A 24,018-nucleotide genomic window follows, 5' to 3' on the forward strand; every position below is an offset into this window, starting at 1 on the left:
GTTCTCTGATACCATTTAGGCAATGGCCCTTCCCTCCAGACTCTGGGTATTGGCCACACTCTCCAGATTCTGGGTGGAGGCTGCTCAGCTCTGGTCTTCACCTCTGCCTTCCAAGTCCACTGGAATGGCAACTCTGCTTCCTCAGATTTGGGAAGCCCCATTCTCCTAGTCTGTCTGAGTGGTGACCCTACTCCCTCAGCCCCAGCAGACCCCATAATTCTGCCCCTTGGGCATGGCAGCCCCACCCCTCAGCTTTGGGTAGCAGATCCAGCCTTATCCAGCTGACACTCGTGAACAGCAGCTGCACACTCCAGAACCAAGTTGGTAAAGATCTGACTCTTCTAAATCTAGGAGGCTGTGGCCCCCCCTTTGAGACCCAGCAAGCTTTGAAATCCCAGAGGTTGTGGCCCTACTCTTTGAGACTGAGGAAGCTTTGCTTCCTGTGTTTCTTGTCTCTTTGGCTTCTGCTTCCTGGTTCCTTGTCCTCTCGGCCCCTTGGGCCTTCAGTACCTTGGGCCTTGTGGATTGCCCCAGCCTCTGCCCTGCTCAGGCAAGTGTTCCAAAGCTCTTTAGCATTACCCAATAAGTGCCCAGAGCACCCTACTCTGCCAGGAAGCCTCCTGCCTGAAGTCACCTGCCTCTCTTCCTTTGTGGGTTGGCTCCCTGACCATTTCATGCCAGTCTCCTGTTTCTGCTGCTGCCATTTCTCTGCTGCTGCTTCTTACCATCTGCTCCCTCTCTGGTGTTACAGCTCTTCTCACTTCATTCTGAGCCCACCAGAATTGTCTTTGATGTCCATAATGCCACTAATGGTCTCTTCAAGGCAATCTAGGTATTTACTAGTAGGTGCTTTAAAACTCTTCCAGGCTTTACCCATTACTCAATTCCAAAACTGCTTCCACATTGTAGGTATCTGTTAGAGCAGCACCCCAGTCCCAGCACCAAATTTGGTCTTAGTTATCTAGTGTTGTTCTAACAGAAATACCACAAGTGGATGGCTTTAACAAACAGAAGTTTATTCTCTCACAGTCTAGGAGGCTAGAAGCTTGAATTCAGGGTGCCATTCAGGGGAAGCCTTTCTCTCTCTGCTGGCTCTGAGGGAAGGTCCTTGTCATCAATCTTTCCCTGGTCTAGGAGCTTCTCATTTCAGGGAACCCAGGTCCAAATGCGCCACTCCTGGCTCTTCATGCTTGGTTATGATGAGGTTTCTCTCTTCTTTGCTTGCTTCTTGTCTCAGGATACAGTCTAATCCTGTAGATTGAGTTCTGCCTTATTAACACAACTGCCTCTAATCCTGCCTCATTAACATTATAGAGGTTAGGGTTTACAGCACATAGGATAATCACATCTGATCACAAAATGGTGGAAATCACACAAAACTGGGAATCATAGCCTAGCCAAGTTACACATTTTTTTAGGGGACACAATTTAATGCATAACAATCAGTTAAGTGAAGGAAAAAAAAAAAAAAACATATTTATACTGCCTGTAATATTTCTTTTATAGTTTATTAATTCTTTCTGTTTCTTTGTGTGGATTTGAGCGGCTGTCTAGTGTCACTTCCTTTCAGCCTGGCAAGCTTTCTTTAGTGTTTCTTAAAATGCTTATCTACTAGCAACAAGTTCTTTCTGTTTTTCTTTATCTGGAAATATTTTTATTTTACCTTTACTTTTTAAGAGTAGTTATGCTGGATATATAGTATTCTTGGTTGGCATTTTTTTTCAAAACTTAAAATATGTCATACCATTGCCTTCAGGCTTCCATTGTTTCTGATGCGAAGTCATCTGTTGATCTTAATGTGATTATCTTGTAAATGATGAGTTGTTTTTTCTTGCTGGTCTCAAGAGTTTTTCTTTGTTTCTCAAAAAATTGAATACGATGGATGTGTCTAGGTGTGGATCTCTTTGTGGTTATCCAACTTAGAATTGACTGAGATTTTTCGATGGACTTTTTATCAAATTGGGGAAATTTTTAGCCATTATTTCTTCAAATATTTGTTTAGTCCTTTTCTCTGTCTCCGCTCCTGAAATTCTCTTTACATATACATTAGTATGTTTGATGCTGTTCCACAGTCTGTGAAGCTGTTTATTTGTTTTCCTTGTTTTTCTTTTTTCTCTTCAGATTGAATTGGATAATCTCTACTGATGTATATTTAACCACTGTGCCAGCAGGCCCTCTCTATAATAGTTATTAGATGGAGATACAACAAGAAAGTGGGAATTCTGTCAATTTTAAATAATATGGTTAGGGAAGACTTCACTGAGACGATGGCATTTGAATAAAAACCTGAATGTTATTGGCAAAACAGCCACATCCAATCAAAAATAACAAAAATGTGATACCTGAGGCAATTGATGATTGGCTAATTTTTATCAACAAAACTTTGGCATTATTCTTTTTTTTTTTGCATTCTGATTAGAAAAAAAAAATTTAAATGCTGTGTACATTGTCAGCCTGATAAAAATTCATGATGAGATAAAAATTATCAATTTTAAGAGTTTAAAAAGCAAGTGATTGAAGTAAATACAAGTTGTACCTTAAAAATATATGTATTTTTTTCTGGTAAAAATAATTACCTTAATGGACCTGAATGGAGAAGAGAAGGAGCTTCTCACTTTATATAATTTTTGAGTATGGGACTATGAGTGATTCTTACCTTATTTATAATATTGCCTCATATTTTTTGAATTAAAAAATGATGAAAGAAGTGAGCTTAGAAAATCAAGGCTGTATGATGAGATCCTGTTTTTTAAGCATTTGAAATTTTCTCTTTTCCTTTCTCTCTAAATATGTGAGTATACATTGAAACTGTCTGGAAGTGTACACACCAAAAGGAAAATGGGGAATACATTTTCTACTTTGTTCACTCCAGTGGTTTGTGTTTATTATAATTCTGCATGAATTATGTTTAAAAAGTAATGTTTAAAAAGAAAGAAGAGTTTAAGGATTTTAAAAGATTTTTTGATTTATTATGAAATAAACACATATTGTAGAATTTGGACTCTAAGCATAAATAATAAAGACATTTGAAAAGATAGCCTAAATTAGAATGTGACTTATAGAATGCTGAAATGAGTGTGTGTTTTACTATAAAGTTTAAAGAAAAAAATTGTGATGAAAGAACAAAGATGTTCATTGAATGCTTTTTAAATTTGACTTTCAATAATATGGAGTAATTATAGAAGTAGAAAGAAAAGCATCCCAAAAGAAAAGCATAGAGAGTTTTTTTCTCTTTTTCTCATTAAAATGCTTTTATTTAACTGCTTCCAAAGTAAATTGGTATTTTAGGATGAGCACATATTTCTTTTACCATGCCAGTTCTAAAGCTCAAATTCAGCATGAAAGTATCTTGAAAATTTCTAACAAATAGCTAAGGTGAAAAATGTGCCTTTCTTATTGAGAATTAGTGTAATGCTGACCCACTGAGATAATAAATGATGATATGTGGCTTTTTAATTATAAACAATACAAAAATAATTTTAATTTTTGGTAATTTCAGTGAATTTCTCATAAAACACTTGGCAAATGCAAAAAAAAAAAAAATCCTGGACTTTCCTAATAATTACTCATGGAATAAATTTGAGCAAATAAATACAGAAATTAAACAATACTATCAAAATATTTTTTCGCTTCTGCTGTCTTACATAGATTATCAGAGGACTCAAGGCATTTGTTCCCCTTTGGTAGACTTTCACTTCCTCAGGTGTATGCTCATCAGTATTTAAATCTTGGAATTGTATCCAAGAGGAAGCTTAATAATGGTGACTATTTATTTTGTAGGTTTGAAAGAAACTAGAGTGCCAGAGAAGACCTTTGAAGCGTGAAAAGATTTCCTGTAATTGAAACCAAAATGTCATTTATAGATCCTTATCAGCACATTATAGTAAGTCACTTACTGTTTATGTATTTTTTTGGGGGGAGGGGCAGATATATTTATATGTATGAGTTTTGTTAGTGTAATTTATAAAGTGAAACTCTATAATAGACCCTGGATTTTGTATTAAAATCATATGAATTTAATGTACATAAATAGGCTATCATGCATAAAAAAATTAACCCATTCCTTCTTTTTATTACTATAATTTTCCAGAAGAGAAGCATGGGGAAAAGAAAAAAGCAAAACAAAACAAAAAAACTGTACTAATACTGAATTTTCATGGAGCAGTAAAAAATGTAGTTATCACTTACTAATTATCAGCTTGTGTAGTTATACTCTCCATATGAATTGATGGGGAAAGAATGAAAGAATTTCTGAGTTGAGATCCCTCAAAATATCCTATTTTGGTGTGCATTTCCAGGCTAATTAGTTCTGTAAATTTTTCCATAAGATACGCTTAAGCAAACTCTTCTGTGGGTGGTTAGTTTTAATAAAGAGTTGAGTAACTGAAAATTTAATATGTAATTTTCCGGACTGCCCTGGAGATAAACATTCTCTTCTGATAGAAAAGGGGGGGGGGAGGGGAGATTGAGGGAGGAGAATATTTTTTTGCTGAATTCAACACGATGTTTAATTATGGTTTATATGGACTAGACATAGGTTTTATGGGTATTAAGGAATAATCCACAGAGTCATTTTTACTTAAAATAAGACAATATTCTCTTATCTTACATCAGTCTGTAGCTACCAACCTCTTTCTTGCTCTGCCTGGATGTCAATGTTTAATATAATTATTTGTAGCTCCTTCCCTTCCATTCACAGCTTGAATTATTGAAAACTGGTCTTTGTCCTTCCACTACATGAAAAGGCCTTATCAAGGTTCTCTTTTGTGCTAAATCCAATAGACTTTTCAGGTTTGGGGTTTTTAAAATTTTTTTTTTCCTCTCTGCTGGTCATTGTACTCTTCTTAAAACTCTCATTTCAAATTTCTCTTGTTCTTATTCCTCTGTTTTCTTCTTGTTGGTTCTTTTTCAGTTTTCTTTGTAAGCTTCTCTTTCTGTCTGACTCTTTTTTAAGAAATTAAGGTATAACATATATAAAGTGCATACATCTTAATTATTCAGCTTGCTGAATTTTTACATATGTATTCCACTTACAAAACTATCACCTGTATAAAAATACAGAACATTTTAAGTGTCCTGGAAGCTTGCCGTGCCCTCCTAGTCCATACACCACTCAAAAGTAACCAACATTTGAACTTTATAAATCTGGATAAATTTTGCCTGTTCTTGTAAATGTCTGCATTTGACATTGTATCTGTGAGATTCATTCATATTGTGAGTAGCAGCAGTACACACTTCTCCATTGCCATGTAGTATTTGATTATCTGGATATATCACAAATTAATTATTTAGTCTACTAATGGCCATTATATCCTCACTGAATGGTAATGGTACCTTTGCTGTAAATCAGGTAACTATATATGTGTGGATCCCTGGTGATGCAGCAGTCAAGAACTTGGCTGCTAACCAAAAGGTCGGCAGTTTGAATCCACCAGCTGCTCCTTGGAAGCCCTATGGGACAGTACTACTCTGTCCTACAGGGTCACTATGGGTTGGAATTGACTCGACGGCCACGGGGTATTTTTTCATGTATATGTGGCTTGGTTTCTATTCTGTTATATTGGTCTATTAGTTTTTGTTTGCACCAATAACAATGTTTTAATTTTTGTAGCTTTAAAATATTCATTATATATTATGGTATAAATCCTCTATAATCTTTTTCACTTAAAGATTGTTTTAACTATTCTTAGTTCTTTGCATTTGTATATTAGTTTTATAATCAGTTTGTGAATTTGCACAGGGAAAAATAAAAGCCAAAAAAAAAAAAAGGCCTGTGGGGATTTGACTGGTAATGTAATGAGTCCATAGATTACTTAGGGGAGAGATGATAGGATAACAATGTTGAATTTTCCAATCCATTAATAATCCATGAATTTAATTCAAACCTAAATGTTAATTCTCATGGTGATGTATTACAGTTTTCAGTAAGAAATCTCATATATCTTTTTTAGATGTATTTATTGATATTTGATATGTTAATGTCATTGTGAATTTATTTGTAAATTTCATTTTTTATTTTCTGCATTTATACAGAAATACAATTGATTTTTGTATGCTAACTTTGTATACAATGACCTTACTGAATTCTTTTATTAATTCTAATAAGTTGTTTGAATATTCTTTTGGATTTTCAAAGTATACATTCTAGTTATCTGTGAATAAAGTCAGTTTTACTTCTTTTTAATCTCTAAATCTTTATCTTCCTGGCTTTACTGATTTTAGACTATTTTAGATGTATCCCAAACTTTTATTGTGATTTATTCTTTTACACATTAATTACTTATACATGAATTGCTTAATTCTCAAATATTTGATGTTTTTTAGTTATCTTCATCATTGATTTCTCATCTAATTACACTGTGTTCAGAGAACATACTCTGTATGGCTTTTTTTATTGCAATATGTTAATACATGGTTATGGCCTAGTAGATGGTCTGTTTTGGTAAATATGTCATATGCACTTGAAAAAAATACATATTCTTCAGTTGTGTGTAGTGTCCTACTATGTCAATGATAGCTGTTTGATTAATCATGCTTTTCAAATTTTCTATATCTTTATTGACATTTTTGTCAGCTCATTCTATCAGTTACTAAAAGAGCTGTGTTAAAGTATGCAAGTATGATTATAGATTTATCTATTTCTGCTTTTAAAAAAATTTAAAAAATTATTTTAGTTCTGTAAAATTTAGCTTTATGGATTTTGAAGTAATCTTATTAGGTGCATACAACTTTAGGATATATATTCTTCTCAATCAGTGTTTTATCAGTGTAATAGGTCCTTTTTTTATCTCTACTAATGGCTTTGGTTTTAAATTCTACTTTATGTTTTATTGACATAACCTCTTCCAGCTTTCTTTGGCTAGTGTTTGCATCCTTCAACTTTCAACCTATATTTGTCTTTATTTTAAAAAGTATGGCTCTTATAAAAAGCATACAATTAGGATTTTTTTAATTCTGTGAGATAATCTTTGTTTTCTGAAACAATATTTTACTTTCTTGTTGCAATTATGAATATCTAAGATAAGTAGCATAGCTAGGTGGTACAAACTGTTAAACATGTGGCTGCTAACTGAAAAGTTGGCTGTTTGAACCCACCCATAGCCCATAGGCACCTTAGAAGAAAGGTCTAGTGATCTGTTGCTGAAAGATCACTGCCATGAAAACCTTATGGAGTGCAGTTCTACTCTGCAACACATAGGTCACCATGAGGCAGAATCAACTCCATGGCAACTGATAGGTTGGTAAAAAACCAAACCCATTGCTGTCAAGTCGATTCTGACTCATAGTGACCCTATAGGACAGAGTAGAACTTCCGCTAGAGTTTCCAAGAAGCAACTGGTGGATTCAAACTGCCGACCTTTTGGTTAGCAGCTATACACTACACCACCGGGGTTTCCATAGATAAATAAGAAAAAAAAATGAAGGTAGGTTATTTTCAAATTTTTTTTGATATTAACAAATTGTTTTTATTACAATCTTTTATGTACAGGTTAATTTTTTTAAATTAATTAATATTTTTATTTCTCTACCACCTCAAGAGGGGTGGATGATTTCTATAACTGTTAAGGAATTTAATCAAAGTATTCACCTTCAAAAAAAATTTTTTTTAAATTGTACTTGGTACTTTTGATGAAGGTTTACAGAACGAGTTTCTTGTGAAACAGTACACATATTGTTTTATGACACTGGTTAACAATCCCACAACATATCAGCACTCTCCCTTCTGAACCTTGGGTTTCCTATTACCAGCTTTCCTGTCCCCTCCTGCCTTCTAGTCCTTGCCCCAAGGCTCGTGTGCCCCTTTAGTCTTGTTTTGTTTTATGGCCCTGTCCAATCTTTGGCTGAAGGGTGAACCTCAGGAGTGAATTCATTACTAAGCTTAAAGTGTTTCCTGGGGCCATATTCTCAGGGTTTCTCCAGTCTCTGTCAGGCCAGCAAGCCTGGTCTTTCTGTTTTGTTCACTCTTAAATTTTAACATGAACTCTGGCATTTTGAACTGAGAAGGAAGATGGAAGATGAAATCAAATTCTATAACCTTGAGCCTCAGACAGAGGCCAACAATAATTCCAGATCTTAACATTTGGACTTTTAATTCTTTCCAACCTCAAAATTTATTTTGAAATTTTATTGATAACTTCTTGTAATTTATTTAATGTCCTGTGTGTGCCACTCCCTGTTAATAGAAACTGGGTATACAAAGGTGAATAAAATGGACAGAGTCTCTGCCTTGGTTGAGCCCATGTCTAGCAGAAAAGATGTACAATATATTCATAACAACATGTGATTAATAAGAGTTCTGATAAGAGGCAGTGTTGCGGAAATCTACAACAAGAATAACTAATGCAATCTAAGGGTGATGGGGAAGGTTTCCTAGAGGAGGTCACCTCTAAGCATAAACTTGAAAACTTAGTAGGAGTTAGTCAGATGAAGAGGAAGCAAATGACTTTCACAGATTGCAACACAGTATATGTGAAACAGTCTAGAGGTGAGTTAAAGAAATTCGTTATGGTTGGAGTATAGTACATTTCAAAGAACATTATTATTTTGAGTGGCCTTCACTCTTCTCCTTAATCTGACCATACCTCGTTACTGAGTGCTCTGAAGTTCGCTTGTGTATCTTGCCAGGTACACTTGTAAACTGGCCATTCATTTTTCCTAGTCTAACACAGCTCTCAATTAAAAATAAAACTGCATCTAGATATTTTAAGGCTAGTTCTGGCACCTTTTCTTGCAACTTTTGGTAGCAGCTGAATAGTTAGACCATGGTAATTATCCATCAGGAGGGATCAGTCCCCGGAGAAGGACATCATGCTTGAGTAAAGTAAAGGGTCAGTGAAAAAGAGGAAGAACCTCAATGAGATGGGTTGACACAGTAGCTGCAACAATGGGCTTAAGCATGACAACAATTGTGAGAATGATGCAGAACTGGGCAGTGTTTCCTTCTGTTCTACGTAGGGTCGCAATGAGTTGGAACTGACTGGATGGCATCTGACAACAACAACAAACATATGCATGTGAAAGCTGGACAATGAATAAGGAAGACCAAAGAAGTATTGGTGCATTTGAATTAGGGTGTTGGCAAAGAATGTTGACTGTACTGTGGACTGCCAGAAGAACAAACAGATCTTTCTTGGAAGAAGTGTAGCCAGAATACTCCTTAGAAGCGAGGATAGTGAGACTTCTTCTCTCTTTGGACATGTTATCAGGAGGGACCAGTCCCTGGAAAAGAACATCATGCTTGGTAAAGTAGAGGGTCAGCAAAAAAGAGGAAGGACCTCAATGAGATGGATTGACACAGTGGCTACAACAATGGGATCATACACAGCAACTTCTGTGAGGATGACGCAGGACCTGGCAATATTTTATTCTGTTGTATGGAGGGTCACTCTGAGTCAGAGCCGACTTGAGGGCACCTCACGACAATAACAAATTACCTGTGGGGTATCTTAATATGGTGAATTATGCAAAAACCAAATATACATTTCATGTTTTTCTTTACCTTCCCCAGCATCAGCATCAGAGTTGGACAGCTGAATTAATCTGGTTTTCAGTCCTTTTAAGTGAAGATGATACTAATCGTTTTATATCTTTGTTCTTTCTTCTTGCACTTCCTGTTTGCATATCAAAGAAACTGTGTGTACACGTGTGTGTACATTGTTTTAGTGACAAAATTCTCTGTTATGGTTATCACAGAAAGATATTAAATATATATATATATATATATATATATATATAATGAGCATACTCAATAGAGAACAACATTAGTATTAAGGAAAGATGGGGGAAAATCAAGCCAGCTAGCTAATAATGAGCAGTTGGTGTCAGATAGGCCAACACAGTTTAGGCTGCCTCAAGGCATTGAAGGTTGGACTCATTTTTACCATACCTGTGATGCAGTGACATGTTGGAGACTCCCGTGGGCTAATGCAGGAATTTGTAGCCAGCAAACTCTCTCGCTTCCAGTGGCTTTTAAGAAGGTGGCATAAAGTGGAGTGTAAATAGAAGATAGATTTCAGTTCTTGTAACTCTAGAGTTGCTGTTGTGAGGAATTTTCCAACTTTAAGGACATTTGTAACCCCAGAATTTTTTGAAGCTCTCTTGGAAAGGGGGGAGGGGCAGACATCAACTTTACAAGGAGAGTTGAAGTGTAAAATATTTATCAAAAAAAATCTAACTTTTTACTCTGAAAATATGAATCACTTCCCTGGAGTGAAAAAACCCACAACTCCTCCCACCACCTATTAGCAATGGAGGAGGGCCACTGCCCTGCATCCACAGAAATGAAGGTTGTGTTCACATTAGAGAAACAGTCAACCGCATTGGGTGTACTAGCATGACTGCCTGCTAAAATACAAAGGCCTTTACAAATATCATTATGGGATGACTGGAAATTTTACCAAAAAAGTAGAAAGATGTTATTCTAGAATGTTTAGTTCTGTTGTACATGGGGTCACTATGAGTCAGAACCGACTTGATGGCACTTAACAACAACAACTACATAAGGAAAACAAAACAAAAATCCAACACTGTATAAGTAATCAAAGAACTAGTGTTCTAGTGGCAGTTCCAGTCTTAGTAGTTACGTGCCTGTGAGCACTTGAAGTCCATTTTAGCTGCTTCATCTAGAAAACAGGGTATGAATAGGAATATACACACTCTTTACGTCACAGAGTTTTTTTATTTTTGTAAACAAATTAAGTTAGATATGTGGCATTATTATGGTGAGAATAATGTAAGGTGTTTCCAGGGGAAGTCACAAGGTGAGATAGCACTGCAGGGAAAGCAGAAATATAAAAGTGACAAAACTTATTATAAAAGCACTGCACAGTGCACAAATAATGATTTTTATGGTAAACAGTATTTTTTTTTTTTTTTTTTGTGTGAGCCATGCTTTGTCCTTCAAGCCTCTAAAACAAAAGTGTGCAAATTTAAAGTAACGTTCATCTTTCTGCTTCTTTACCATAAAACAGAGGTAGGAAATATTCCTCTAGAAGGCCACCACATTCATCTTTCATTTACAGAATTTTTATTTGGTTCTTTTTCAAATCTTTTCAGCCTTTTTTTTATAGTTTCAAGTTCCATTCAGCCATCTTAAATTTGACTTCTATCTCTTTGAACGTTGTAAGTAGTGTGTAGCTCTTTTATAGTTATGAGTCTGTTTTTGTGCCTGTTAATTATGCCGGCTTTCACTCTTGGTGTCATGCTTCCTGTTTCCACGTTCCTAATTCTCTTTGATTTTGTGCTGGACATTATATTTGAAAAAGTTATCATAGAGATAACTCTTCACAGAGAATTTTACTTGCTTCTGTCATGCTCCTGGGGAAGTTAGTAGTCTGGGAAAACTTTAATCCCAGTTCATGGTTTGTTGTTTTCCTGGGTCCCCTGGATGACACTAAAATGGGCTACCAGTCCATAGGAGCGCTGTTAACACTTTTTCCTATAAATGTAGTCAACTTGAAACAGAGATTGGTTTACTAGGACCCTAATCTTTACCACCACTGCTATCAGCTGCTGTCCAATCAATTCAGACTCATGGCGGCCCTATGTGTCAGAGTGGAACTGTGCTTCACAGGGTTTTTGATGGCTGATTTTTTAAAAATAAATTGCCAGTCGTTTCTCAGAATCCTTGTAAAAATTCAGTGAGGTTGGTAATACTGGGATTGCCATTTTACAGATGAGAAAATAAAGGCAGAAAACTAAGGCAGAAGATATGTTACTTTGTTGAAAATAGTCTTCTGCTTTATGACTGTCTTTGCATTATAAACCTTTCCTTTGTTGCTTAATGAAAAAAAAAAGTAAAAAAAAACCAAGGAGATGATTTTTATTCTGTAAATAAAGCAAAGGTTTTAAGAAGTCCCATAAATCAGGGACATGTTTTTCAAAATGGCATCTGTAAGGATATTCATATTTTAAGTCTATTGGACGAGCAGCCTAAGGTTCAAATGTGAAATTCATTAATGCAAAGACATTTTTGTGTTGTAGGAACATAACATATCATCTAAGCCAGCAGTTCTGAACCAATTAATTATGCCAAGGCGTCTTTAGGAATGTCTGGGGAAATCTTTCCAAATGCACATGCTCCTTCATGTGTTTTAACGTGTGCAGGTGTTCAGGAGGGTGAAGGTATATATGTCCCTCACACCCTTCACTCAGACATATCTACTCCTAGGAGAGTGTAGATTTCTTCAGGGTTATTGAGGTAGGAAAAAGGTTGAAAATCACTGACGTTGTCCAAACTTTTAATTACTGTTGGATACAGTCCATATCTTAGTTGCAATTTAAGTGCTAACGCTTTGTTAATTTTAGGTGTCTTGAGGATATTATAGTCACTACAACTTCAAGATGAATGAGTGTTTTAGACTGAAACTATTACCATTATATTGTTTCCTTGTACTGGGTCCATTGCTAGAGCAGTTCTTGTAACCCTGATTAAAATAGAACATACAAGCTTCCTGATTTTGTTGTTGTTGTGTCCCTTTGAGTCAATTCCAACTCATAGCTGCCCTACAGGACAGAGTAGAATTGTCCCATAGGGTTCTCTAGGCTGTAATCTTTAGGGGAGCAGACTGACAAGTCTTTCTCCCAGGGAGCCGCTTGGTGGGTTTGAACTGCCAATCTTGCGGTTAGCAGCTGAACACTTAACCATTGTGCCAACATGGCTCCTAAAATCTTCTTACTGCAATGGAAAATGTAATACATATTTAGTTCAATTTCTTAAAGAAATTGTATATATTTCTGGTTATTATTTCTTAAATTGTGTCTGCTAGGGCTAGCAAGTTCTGTTGCAAAAACAGGCATCTTGAAAATTAAATGAGAATTATTAAAGCAAGATTAAATAGCATTGTAGACATAAATAGAGAATACTGCCCTTTCTTAGAAAAAAGTGGGAAAATGATAACACAATGACTGTGCCTCTTAAATGTTAGGGTGCACCTTGACCCTTAGAAGTGAAACTGGAAATAAACATCAAAAAAAAAAGTGCCATTACTCTTGGATGACATCAGTGCAGCAATTTTTCTTTAAACGTTTTTGAGATCTGTTTGAAAATGACGGCTGCTGATTATGGTGATCATAATCTCTGGGTTCAGCAATGAGATTCTGTAGTCTTTATCATACCATCAGTCTTGAGTTCTAATTTGGGTTAAAGTTGGGCAATGACAGTTGAATAGAGAAAAAAGAAATATGAACCCCAAATTGATCTTCTTTTTCATCAGAATTTATGATGTTTCTTTGATTCTTGTTTTATAACCATAGAACTTAAACAGATTAGAAAATCATCAAATTAAAAAAGTTGATTTGGGATAAGTTGACTTTTTTTCCCCAATGCTCAATCCCCTTAATTACGTATATGAATGTAATTCTATCAATGAATCAAATACAATAGCTGTTTTCCTAATGATTAGGAAATTGTGATAGTGAAAAGAAAAATGATCTTAGTTTTCACCGTGGAAAAGCCTACGGATGAAGGAACACTCGGAGTAAGCTAAGCCAAGACCTGAGGGCAAGGCTTAACTCTTTTAAGAAAATCTTGGTGACTAAGTCAGTGGACTGAGTTTAGATTGGACATCTCAATTGAAATATGGCATCTTTACCTGCTTACTACCGCCTAGTATTGTGCTGAGTCATTGTTTTCCTCTGGGGAACACTAGTTGTGAATTCAGTAATATCATTTCCTCTGGCACCATCCCTGAGATATAACCAAAAGTCTCCTATCCAAGTAGGAACCTAGCCCAGTCCAGACTAGTTTGAAATTACACATGACAGTGGCACCAGGAAACATGTCAAGGCATTCTCCAAAGACTATTCGGATAATTACTGATTGAATATGAGCATATTTCTTCAAGAATTTGTACTTAATTTACAGACATTGTTGTTAGGTGACATCCAGTTGATTTTGACTCATAGCAGCCCTATGTGATAGAATACATATGGCTTGCTAGGCTGTAGTCTTTACTGGAGTGCCTCTCCGGATCTTTCTCCTGAAGAGCAGCTGGGTGGGTTCAAACTACCAACCTTTCAGTTAGCAGCCCAGTGCTAAACGGTTGTACCACCAGGCCTCCTTTACTTTATAGATATTCTCTATTAATCCTTACAGCTGTTAGAAAGACATGGACACAGATTTTGACACCCTTATTTTGAAAAGCACAAACAATTAAGTACTCATCTATTAACTGAAAGGTTGACTGTTTGAACCCACCCAGAGGCTCATTGGAAGAAAGACCTGACGATCTGCTTTCAGTAGGTAACAGCCCTAAAAACCTTATGGAGTATGCTTCTACTCTGCTCACACGGAGTTACCATGATTTGGAATCAACTCAGTGGTAATTGGTTTGGTTTTATTTTGAAAATAATTTACAGGGCACATGAAGACTTACAATGTTTCCAAAATTACCTTATAAAAACACAGAATATGGTAGATTTGCTCCTTATTTCTTGTCAACAGTATATAACTACTTCATTCATAATAGTTAAGAAGACAAAATTGAGGCTGATGGAAAGAAAAGCAGATAAAAAGGAGAGCCAAAGGAGACATTGGAAACAATACTATTATTAGAGGGACTTTAGATCAACTACAGATATGGTAGATAGACTAGATTGTAACTATCTCTACCTTTAAGCTAATAAATGGAAATAGCCTTTATTATTATTAAAGGTATTGGGATCATTATTATTATTAATCTCCGTATAAGTAAGGGAATGTAGAAAGAGGAAAGCATTGGGGTCAGTGAGAATGCATTTTTTTAATCCTTTTTTTCCCCTTATTGTTACAAAAATGTATGTATCACAGCATTGAGACTGCATTCTAATCTAAGCATGCCATTTACTATCTGTTTGCATCTGGGAAATTGCTCAGAGAATCTTAGTTTACTAAGCTATGAATGTAAATAACGACAACCTTATAGGGTTGTTGAGAAGATTAAATGAGAATTAACATCTTTTTTTTTTTTTAGTTAAAATGTCTAACATACAATCTGTACTTAGTAAGTTCTTATAATAATAATGATTATAACAATATAAACTCTTTTTACATGTTATTAGCAATAATTATCACTTGACATAGGAACGTATTTACAGCAATTTCAAAACCAAATGATAAATAATAGAGATGAGGGATGTTACTAATTTGTACTTTACAAGGAAATTTTCGGGCATCTGAAAGCCTATTTGGTATTAGAAGTTCTCCCCAGCAACCCAGTGCCGTCGAGTGTGGTTAAAAAAAAAAAAAAAGCATGGATGATTTTGGGAGGGGTGCACCGTTTTACATGATGGTTGTTAATGAGAAGGTCTCTTTAGGGGAGAAAGCTAATCCCTAGGTTGGGCTTCCTAGGGCATTGGCTCGCTGTCTTTCAGGCGCAGGTATTATCTGACACCTTAGTGTGTTATGTATCACCTCAATGCTTAAAAGAATTGATGGTTAACTTAAACACTCAATGGAATTTTGCATCCCTTGCAGCTAGGTCCGTTATTTATATTTGACATATTTTTAGCCAGGCATATTTAACACAAAACATTTATGGAGTTTTCATAGGAAACATGTATCCCAATGGATAAAACATGATGATTGGGGTGTTAGATAGCAGTTAATTCCGAATCACCATCATTACGTATAAATAGGCTTTTTGTAAGCGGGGAGCGCCTGTGTGATTTTCAGTTGTAGTGCAAGATGGGACCTTTTTTTTTTCTTTTTTAGCATTTATGTTTTTTTCATAGGATCCCTGGGTGGCACAAATGGTTTGTGCTCGGCTGCTGACTGAAAGTTTGTTGGTTCAAACTCATTCAGCCACCTGTAGGAGGAAGATCTGGTAATCTGCTCCCGTAAAGATTTCAGCCGGAAAAAACCTATGGGACGTTTCTACTCTGTAACGATTAGAGTCACCATGAGTTGGAATTGATTTGATGGCAACAGAGTTTTTGGTTTTTATGTTTTTTTATGATTGATAATTTCATTTGCATAGATAAAACTTTGGTTACTCATAACTTGTGGAAGTTGACAGTATGCTTTGAAAATTAACTTGAATAAGAGTCATTTATAATTTTTTTTTTCTGTCCTCTTTTAACTGTTGTCACTCACCTCTTAGGGTTATCAGTATCTAAGCCTCCTTTTAATCAATGGTGGACTTTTGACCCAGAGACAAGCCTGTTAAAGTTCAGTGAGATTTGAGCAGCTTCTGAATGTGGGTCTTTCCTAAGATTAAAAACAGAATTCTTGAACTTTAGGGAAAGACTTTGTAATCTTTTCAGGTGCTCAGAGACATATGTGAGTTTCTGCTTCCCCAATCTGTTTAAGTGGGTAGGGTTGCTGAATAATTTTCAATTCTGTGAGGCGTTTAATAAACTCTTCTATCCATTAATATGTTTTTTTTGCCTGGTACATATTACGCTAATGGAAACATTTAGCATTGTTGCATACGTTTTATAAAATGCATTAAAGCTAAATATAAAAGGGTTTGCTTGTGATTGCCTTGTTTATTGTCCAATGGATTTTGACAACCACCCTGGAGATGTCTTGCAGAAAAAAAAAAAAAAAAAGACTTTTGATTAAATGATTGAGCAGCAGCAACATAAACGAACACAAATGATGCAAACACCTTGCATTGACATCACCTTTTGAAACCAGGGTTTCCTAGTTAACCAGTACAAAGCCTGATTGTGCTGCAGGAAGGCCTGAAGTCCTGATTTGCATTTTTCTTCCAAGGGCTTGATAAACCTGACTGCAAAGGAGTGTGGATAGTCCCACGGTAGTGACACTTTAAAGCATGGTCTAAACTTCTCAGTGATTCTGTGATGGGAGAGAGGAGAGACTCAAAAAAAGGCACAGTCTTAGGATCAAAGAATGTTTCTGGTATGCATATTGGCTTGTTTGCAACTAAAGTTGTTTTAATTAGTTGCAAGGAAACACTGAGATCAATTAATTTGGATTCTAAATTGGACGTTATTTTCTAATTCATTGTCATTTTATTTTCAGGTGGAGCACCAGTATTCCCACAAGTTCACTGTCGTGGTGTTACGTGCCACCAAAGTGACAAAGGGGGCCTTCGGTGACATGCGTAAGTGCCCTTACTTGCTTCCTTTTGAAAATGCGTGGTTATGATTCACCCCTCAGTTGTTTGAGTTTCTTGGCAAGCCAGGGGCTTCCCTTCTTCAGATGTGTCTATCTCTGTCTAGATCACTGAATGATAACATTAGGAACATTCGCTGCTGCTGCTTTATCTGTCAGAATAGATTTTTATTTTGCTTTGGATTAGCTGAGAGCGTGTATAGTCAGACAAAATGACTGTTTGGTGACATACAGACCCGTAAAATTCAAAGAACTTCTATTTTGGAAAGAGTGTTGAGTCAAGACTTCAAACAAGCTGCTTTTGTGAAGTATTGTACCAATAGGATTAAAAATGTGCAGTTTCTGTAGTCCTTATGCTTTTGACTGTTTTTATTATGTGTGGAATAGCTGTAGAAACTGATGTAGGACAGCTTGAAATGGTGGGAACCACAGCTTGAGGATGATGTTGAATTAACTCATTGGAAGTATTCTTCTCCATACTTCCAAAAGCAGTCTCCTCAAAATGGCTAGGGATCATAGAGGTGGGAGAACAAAGAAAGGCAGATAAGTGTTGTGATAACGAATTTGGTAAAGTTTTAGATTATTACCAAAATATGGCAACGGGAAACTTAACCCTCATACCAGGCTTTGGAGAAAGAGTGGAGGCTGCAGTTTATCTGTACGTGAAACAGGGAAGGGTTCTCTGCTGAAGGGACATTTAAATTGGTCTCTGAAGGAATGATATCTTGGTTGTGAGAACAGGGAAAATTCCCAAGCAGTGAAAACAGCATGTTCAAAAGTAAGAGAAAAACAGAGTGCTTCAAAGGAATTAGAATAGGTCCATTGTCTCCAGGGACTGGAGTGCAAAACCAAAGGCTGGGAAAGTAGGCGAGGATCAGGATGACAAACACTAGCATAACAAGGACTAGGATTGAGATTTTATCATAAATGCAATGGGAAGAATTTGATGGCATTTAGGTAGCAAATCACATGATTGGATTTACATTAAAAAAAAAAATGATTGTCCTTGCCATAGTATGTTAAATATATTGAAGGAATATGCACTTTTTTATTTAAAATGGTAGAGACTTGAGCTTTTTGAAATGACAATGAGAAAGTGCCAGTAGAGAGGGAGAAGTTAAATATTAAGAAAGAAGGTGTGCTGAAGCCTCCAGTGAGTGCAGAAGAGTGTCTAACAAGTTGCTAAATTTTATAACGAAGAAGGGGAATGCGAATCTAATGCCAAACTTTTAGATGAGCCATGATTTTCATGAGAGGCGAAGGGAGCGATAGCAACTTCTTTAAATCTAATCTCTACCAGAGGGCTATATTCAAAATTTTATCTCATATGTCCATTTAACCTATCTAATCACTGTGCTCATGAGGAGCCTTTACATAGATCAAGAGGCAGTCCTTCAGGCAGAACAAAGGGATACAGATTGGTTTAAAGTCAGAAAAGGTGTGCATCAGGGTTGTATTCTTTCACCATACCTATTTAATCTGCATGCTGAACAAATAATACGAGAAGCTAGACTATACGAAGAAGAACGGGGCGTCAGGATTGGAGGAAGACTCATTAACAACCTGTGTTATGCAGATGACACAACCTTGCTTGCTGAAAGTGAAGAGGACTTGAAGCGCTTACTAATGAAGATCAAAGACCACAGCCTTCAGTGTGGATTACACCTCAACATAAAGAGAACAAAAATCCTCACAACTGGACCAGTGAGCAACATCATAATAAATGGAGAAAAGATTGAAGTTGTCAAGGATTTCATTTTACTTAGATCCACAATCAACAGCCAAGGAAGCAGCAGTCAAGAAATCAAAAGACGCCTGGCATTGGGCAAATCTGCTGCAAAGGACCTTTTCAAAGTGTTGAAGAGCAAAGATGTCACCCTGAAGACTAAGGTGCGCCTGACCCAAGCCATGGTATTTTTAATCACATCATGTGCAAGTGAAAGCTGGACAATGAATAAGGAAGATCAAAGAAGAATTGACGCCTTTGAATTGTGGTGTTGGCGAAGAATATTGAATGTACCATGGACTACCAAAAGAACGAACAAATCTGTCTTGGAAAAAGTGCGGCCAGAATGCTCCTCAGTGGCAAGGATGGCAAGACTGCGTCTTACATACTTTGGACATGTTGTCAGGAGGGATGAGTCCCTGGAGAAGGACATCATGCTTGGCAGAGTACAGGGTCAGTGGGAAAAAGGAAGACCTTCAGCGAGGTGGATTGACACAGTGGCTGCAACAGTGGGCTCAGGCATAACAACAATTGTAAGGATGGCACAGGACTGGGCACTGTTTCGTTCTGTTGTGCACAGGGTTGGTATGAGTCGGAGCCAACTCGACGGCACCTAACAACAACACCAATCACTCCTTCACCAATATTTTTCTCAACTTATTCTTATTTTGCTTTTTTATGAGTGTTTGCATTTTCATTACTTTAAGTGACAGTATACTAGAAGAAAACCAAACCAAAAAACTGTTGCTGTCAGTTCCAACTCATAGTTGACTCTTTAGGACAGAGTAGAACTTCCCCACAGGGTTTCCAAGGAACAGCTGGTAGATTTGAACTGCTGACCTTTTGGTTAGCAGCCAAGCTGTTAGCCACTGCACCACCAGGGCCCCAGGTTCCTGTGAAAGAGAAACTGCATTAGAAAGCACACTTCGGGGCTGGTATCCTACATGACCTCAAGAAAGGCACAGGTCTTACAATGAAAGATGTCATACTGTTGGAAAACCCAAAAAAGCCAAACCCAGTGCCGCTGAGTCGATTTCGACTCACAGCGACCCTATAGGACAGAGTTGAACTGCCCCATAGAGTTTCCAAGGAGTACCTGGCAGATTTGAACTGCTGGCCCTTTGGTTAGCAGCTGTAGCACTTAATCACTACCCCACCAGGGTTTCCGTTAGTTGGAAAAGCCCGTCTTAATTCCACTAAAGACTACGTCAGTAACTTGCCAAGCATGCAAAAGACAGACCTAATTTGCCTTTAAAAATATATAGGTATTATCTCTGATGCAAAGCAGCGTAACTCTTTTCTTCTGGATGAGTCGAACGACAGTTCAAACTCTATACTCTGTGAGCCTCTTTTGGCTGGTGTGGATCTGATTTCTTAGCAACTTTCACTGTAGGCCTCAGGAACTTTGGCAGTTATTATTTATTATCATTAAGACAGGGAAGAGAGAATGTGGCAAGTGTCATTTTAAATCAATTTGAATTGTCATTGATAACAATACTCAAACACAAACATGAGATATTCATTCATCTCATGAAACAGAGAGCAGGTAGAGTTTTTGGATGCCCACAGTGTGCACAGCACGGATTAGACCCTCGATCTTGTGAAGCTCCTTTTTTAAAGCGCAGGACCCTTGGAAAGAATAGCCACTAGAGACTAATCACTATAGGAGAAGGGACAGTGTGATGGCATTCTGTCAGCATTTTTATTTGGCATTTGCAATTTGATTTCTTTTTTTTTTTTTGAGTTGTTATGTAATATTTTGAGTGGAGTTTGTTGTCAAACCTTTACATCACTGTAATGAGTTTTCAGGAAGCTGGGAACATTTTGAAAAGAAGGAAAAATAAGAGCAAGTTTTAGAGAATTAGATTCAGTATAAGGTTAATATGAAAAGATGAAAGGACAATATACTGTGCCAAATAGTTTATTTTTGAGAAGTTGTAGGAAGCTATGGTGAGCAAACACGTAGGCTTAAAAACAAACAAACAAACCAAACCTGTTGCCACTGAGTCGATTCCAACTCATCGCGACCCTATAGGACAGAGTAGAACTGCCACATAGGGTTTCCAGGGAGCCCCTGATGGATTCCAACTGCCAAATTTTTGGTTAGCAGCTGTAGCTCTTAACCACCGCGCCAGTGGGGTTTCCCTGTAGGCATTAGGTGTCACATTTCTGACAAGTTTTCATAATATTGCTGAGTGAGCTTCATTGGTACAAATTGCCCACTAAACTGAATTTGGGGTGTTTGTATATAGAAGTTGTTTGAAGGTAGACAAGAATAGAATTATAATGTTCTTAAGATTCTCAAAGACCAGGATAACAGAACCTTATACCCTCTTTTGTTGTTTATAGGTCTACATTATTAAAAAACTTCATGAAATTTTACATGTTGATAAACAATGACAGGTTACTATTGGGTTTTTCTGCTTTTTTCTGTGGATGCAAGAGTTTTCTCAAGGGTGACTAAGGCATTTGCAGAAAACTGAAGTGTGTCACACAAATTAACTATCTAATTCCTGGTGAAAACAAAACAAAACAAAAAACAACAACAACAAAAAACTATATCTTCTTTTTTTTTTTAAAGTAAACTAAAATTATACCTATTTTTAATTTTGTCTTTTGTTAAATCATCATCTTGATTAGCTGCATTTAAAAATGCCCTTTGGCATTGTTAAAATTTCACAATAAAATCAGCATCATCCCATGAACTATCTTTTGAGGGGCCAGGACTGATGGCTCACTCCTTTCTTTGATTTCACCCAAGGGCACTGGGCCAGCCAAGAACATGGCACCTGCCAGCCCGTTCCCAGTCATGGTTGCTAACGGCTCAAATTTATTGTTTTTGTCCAGTGCTGACCTTTCTCTGCATGCTTGTGCTCATAGTTCATATGAAGAGGCAAATTGAAGTTCAAATTAAAACCTGACTCAGAATCATTGACATATTCTTATTTTTATTTATTTATTGTTCTTTAGGTGAAAATTTACAGAGAAAATTAATTCCTCACTAAACAGTTAATACACACATCATTTTGTGACACTGGTTGCCAACCCTGTGATACGTCAACACTCTCCACTTCTTGACCTTGGGTTCCCAGTTTCCATTTGTCCAGTTTTCTTGCCCCTTCCTGCCTTCTCATCTTTGTGTTTGGGCTGGTGTGGCCATTTAGTCTTGTATACATGGTTGAACTACTTGCATTATTGTTTGTTTTATAAGCCTGTCTAATCTTTGGCTGAAGGGTGAACTTTAGGAGTGACTACAGTACTGAGTGAAAAGGGTGTCCGGGGGCCATACTCTTGGGGTTTCTACAGTCTCTACCAGACCAGTAAGTCTGGTCTTTTTTTGTGAGTTAGAATTTTGTTCTACATTTTTCTCCGTCTCTATTGTGATCCCTGTCAGAGCAGTCAGTGGAGGTAGCTGGGCACTATCTTTTTTTTCTGGACTCAGCCTGGTGCATTCTGTGATAGTTGTGGTCCGTTAGTCCTTTGGACCCTTCTTTCCTTGTATCTTTGGTTTTCTTCATTCTACTTTGTCCCAGATGGGATGGGACCAGTAGATGTGTCTTAGATGGCTGCTCACAAGCTTTTAAGACCTCAGATGCTACTTACCAAAGTAGGATGTAGAACATTTCCTTTATAAACTATCTTATGCCAGTTGAACTAGATGTCCGCCAAGATCATGGCCCCCAGCCCTCAGCCCAGTAATTTGATCCCTCTTGGGGTTTGGATGTGTCTATGAAGCTTCCATGACCTTGCCTTGGTCAAGTTGTGGTGACTTCCCCAGTATTGTGTATTGTCTTACCCTTCATCAAAGTTACCACTTTTCTGTTGCTGAGTTGGTGTTTTTCTCTTTCTACCCCTCCCCTCCCTTGTAACCATTAAAGGGTTGTTTATTTCTGTGTAAACCTTTTATCATAGTGGTTTTATACAGTGTTTGTCCTTTTGTGATTGACTTATTTCATTTAGCATAATGCCCTCCAGATTCATCCATGTCGTGAGATGTTTTTTTGAAGATTCACCGTTGCTATTTACCATTGCATAGTATTCCATTATATACATGCACTGTACTTTGTTTATCCATTCATCTGTTGACAGGCATTTAGGTTATTTCCATCTTTTTGCTATTGTGAATAATGCTGCAATGAACATGGTTATGCATTTATCTATTCATGAGATGGCTCTTATTTCTCTAGGATATATTCTTAGGAGTGGGGTTGCTGGATCACATGGTATTTCTATTTTTACCTTTTTAAGGAAGCATTATATCATTTTCCAAAATGGTTATACCATGTTGCATCTCCACAGCAGTGCATAAGTGCTCCAATGTCCCTGCAGCCTCTCCCACATTTGTTGTTTTCTGTTTTTTTTTTTTTTTTTGATTTGTGCCAATAATGTTGGAGTAAGATGGTATCTCAGTGTAGTTTTTATTTGCATTTCAGAGCCCTAGTGGTGTAGTGCTTAAGCGCTATGGCTGCTAACCAAATGGTAGACAGTTCAAATCCACCAGCTGCTCCTTGGAAGCCCTTTGGGACGGTTGTACTCTGTCCTATAGGAATTGACTTGACCGAGACAGGTTTGGTTTGGAGCCCTGGTGGTATAGTGGTTAGCTTGGCTGCTAACCAAAAGTTCAGCAGTTCAAATCCACCAGCTGCTCCTTGGAAATGCTATGGAGCAATTCTACTCTGTCCTATAGGGTTGCTATGAGTCGGAACATACTTGACGGTACCTAACAACAACAAAAATGGCTAGTGATAGTGAGCATTTCTTCATGTGTCTGTTAGTGGCTTGAACGTCTTCTTTGGTTAAGTGTCTGTTCATATCCTTTGCCCATTTTTTAACTGGATTATTTGTCTTTCTGTTATACAAGAGTTGGATTTTCCTATAGATTTTAAAGATTAGACTTTTGTCAAATATGTCATAGCCAAAAATTTTTTCTCAGTCTGTAGGTTCTCTTTTTACTCTTTTGTGAAGCCTTTTGATGAGCATAAGTTTTTAAGTTTTAGAAGATCCCAGTTATCTAGCTTATCTTCTGGTGTTTGTGTATTTAGTTATCAATTGTATCCTATTTATGCCGTATATTAGGGCCCCTAGCATTTGACCCTATTCTTTCATCCTTGTTCTTTATAATTTTTGGCTTTATATTTAGATCTTTGATCCATTTTGAATTAGTTTTTGTGTATGGTCTGAGGTATGGGTCCTGTTTCATTTTTTAACAGATGGATATCGTTTTGCCAACACC

General features: G+C 36.9%; 1 protein-coding gene across 2 annotated transcripts in view; it reads left to right on the forward strand.

Annotated features, from left to right (window-relative positions):
• The window catches only part of PLA2G4A (phospholipase A2 group IVA), a 166,091-nt gene that overhangs the window by 15,845 nt on the left and 126,228 nt on the right, over positions 1–24,018 (forward strand). For both annotated transcript variants that reach the window (XM_049868059.1, XM_049868060.1), the window contains exons 2-3: positions 3,781–3,883; positions 16,967–17,048. In XM_049868059.1, coding sequence (XP_049724016.1) covers positions 3,851–3,883; positions 16,967–17,048 — 115 coding nt within the window. In that variant the 5' untranslated portion in view covers positions 3,781–3,850. The remainder of the gene's footprint in view (positions 1–3,780; positions 3,884–16,966; positions 17,049–24,018) is intronic.

The sequence above is a fragment of the Elephas maximus genome, chromosome 24, assembly GCF_024166365.1.
Source record: "Elephas maximus indicus isolate mEleMax1 chromosome 24, mEleMax1 primary haplotype, whole genome shotgun sequence".
NCBI classification, from domain to species: Eukaryota; Metazoa; Chordata; class Mammalia; order Proboscidea; family Elephantidae; genus Elephas; species Elephas maximus.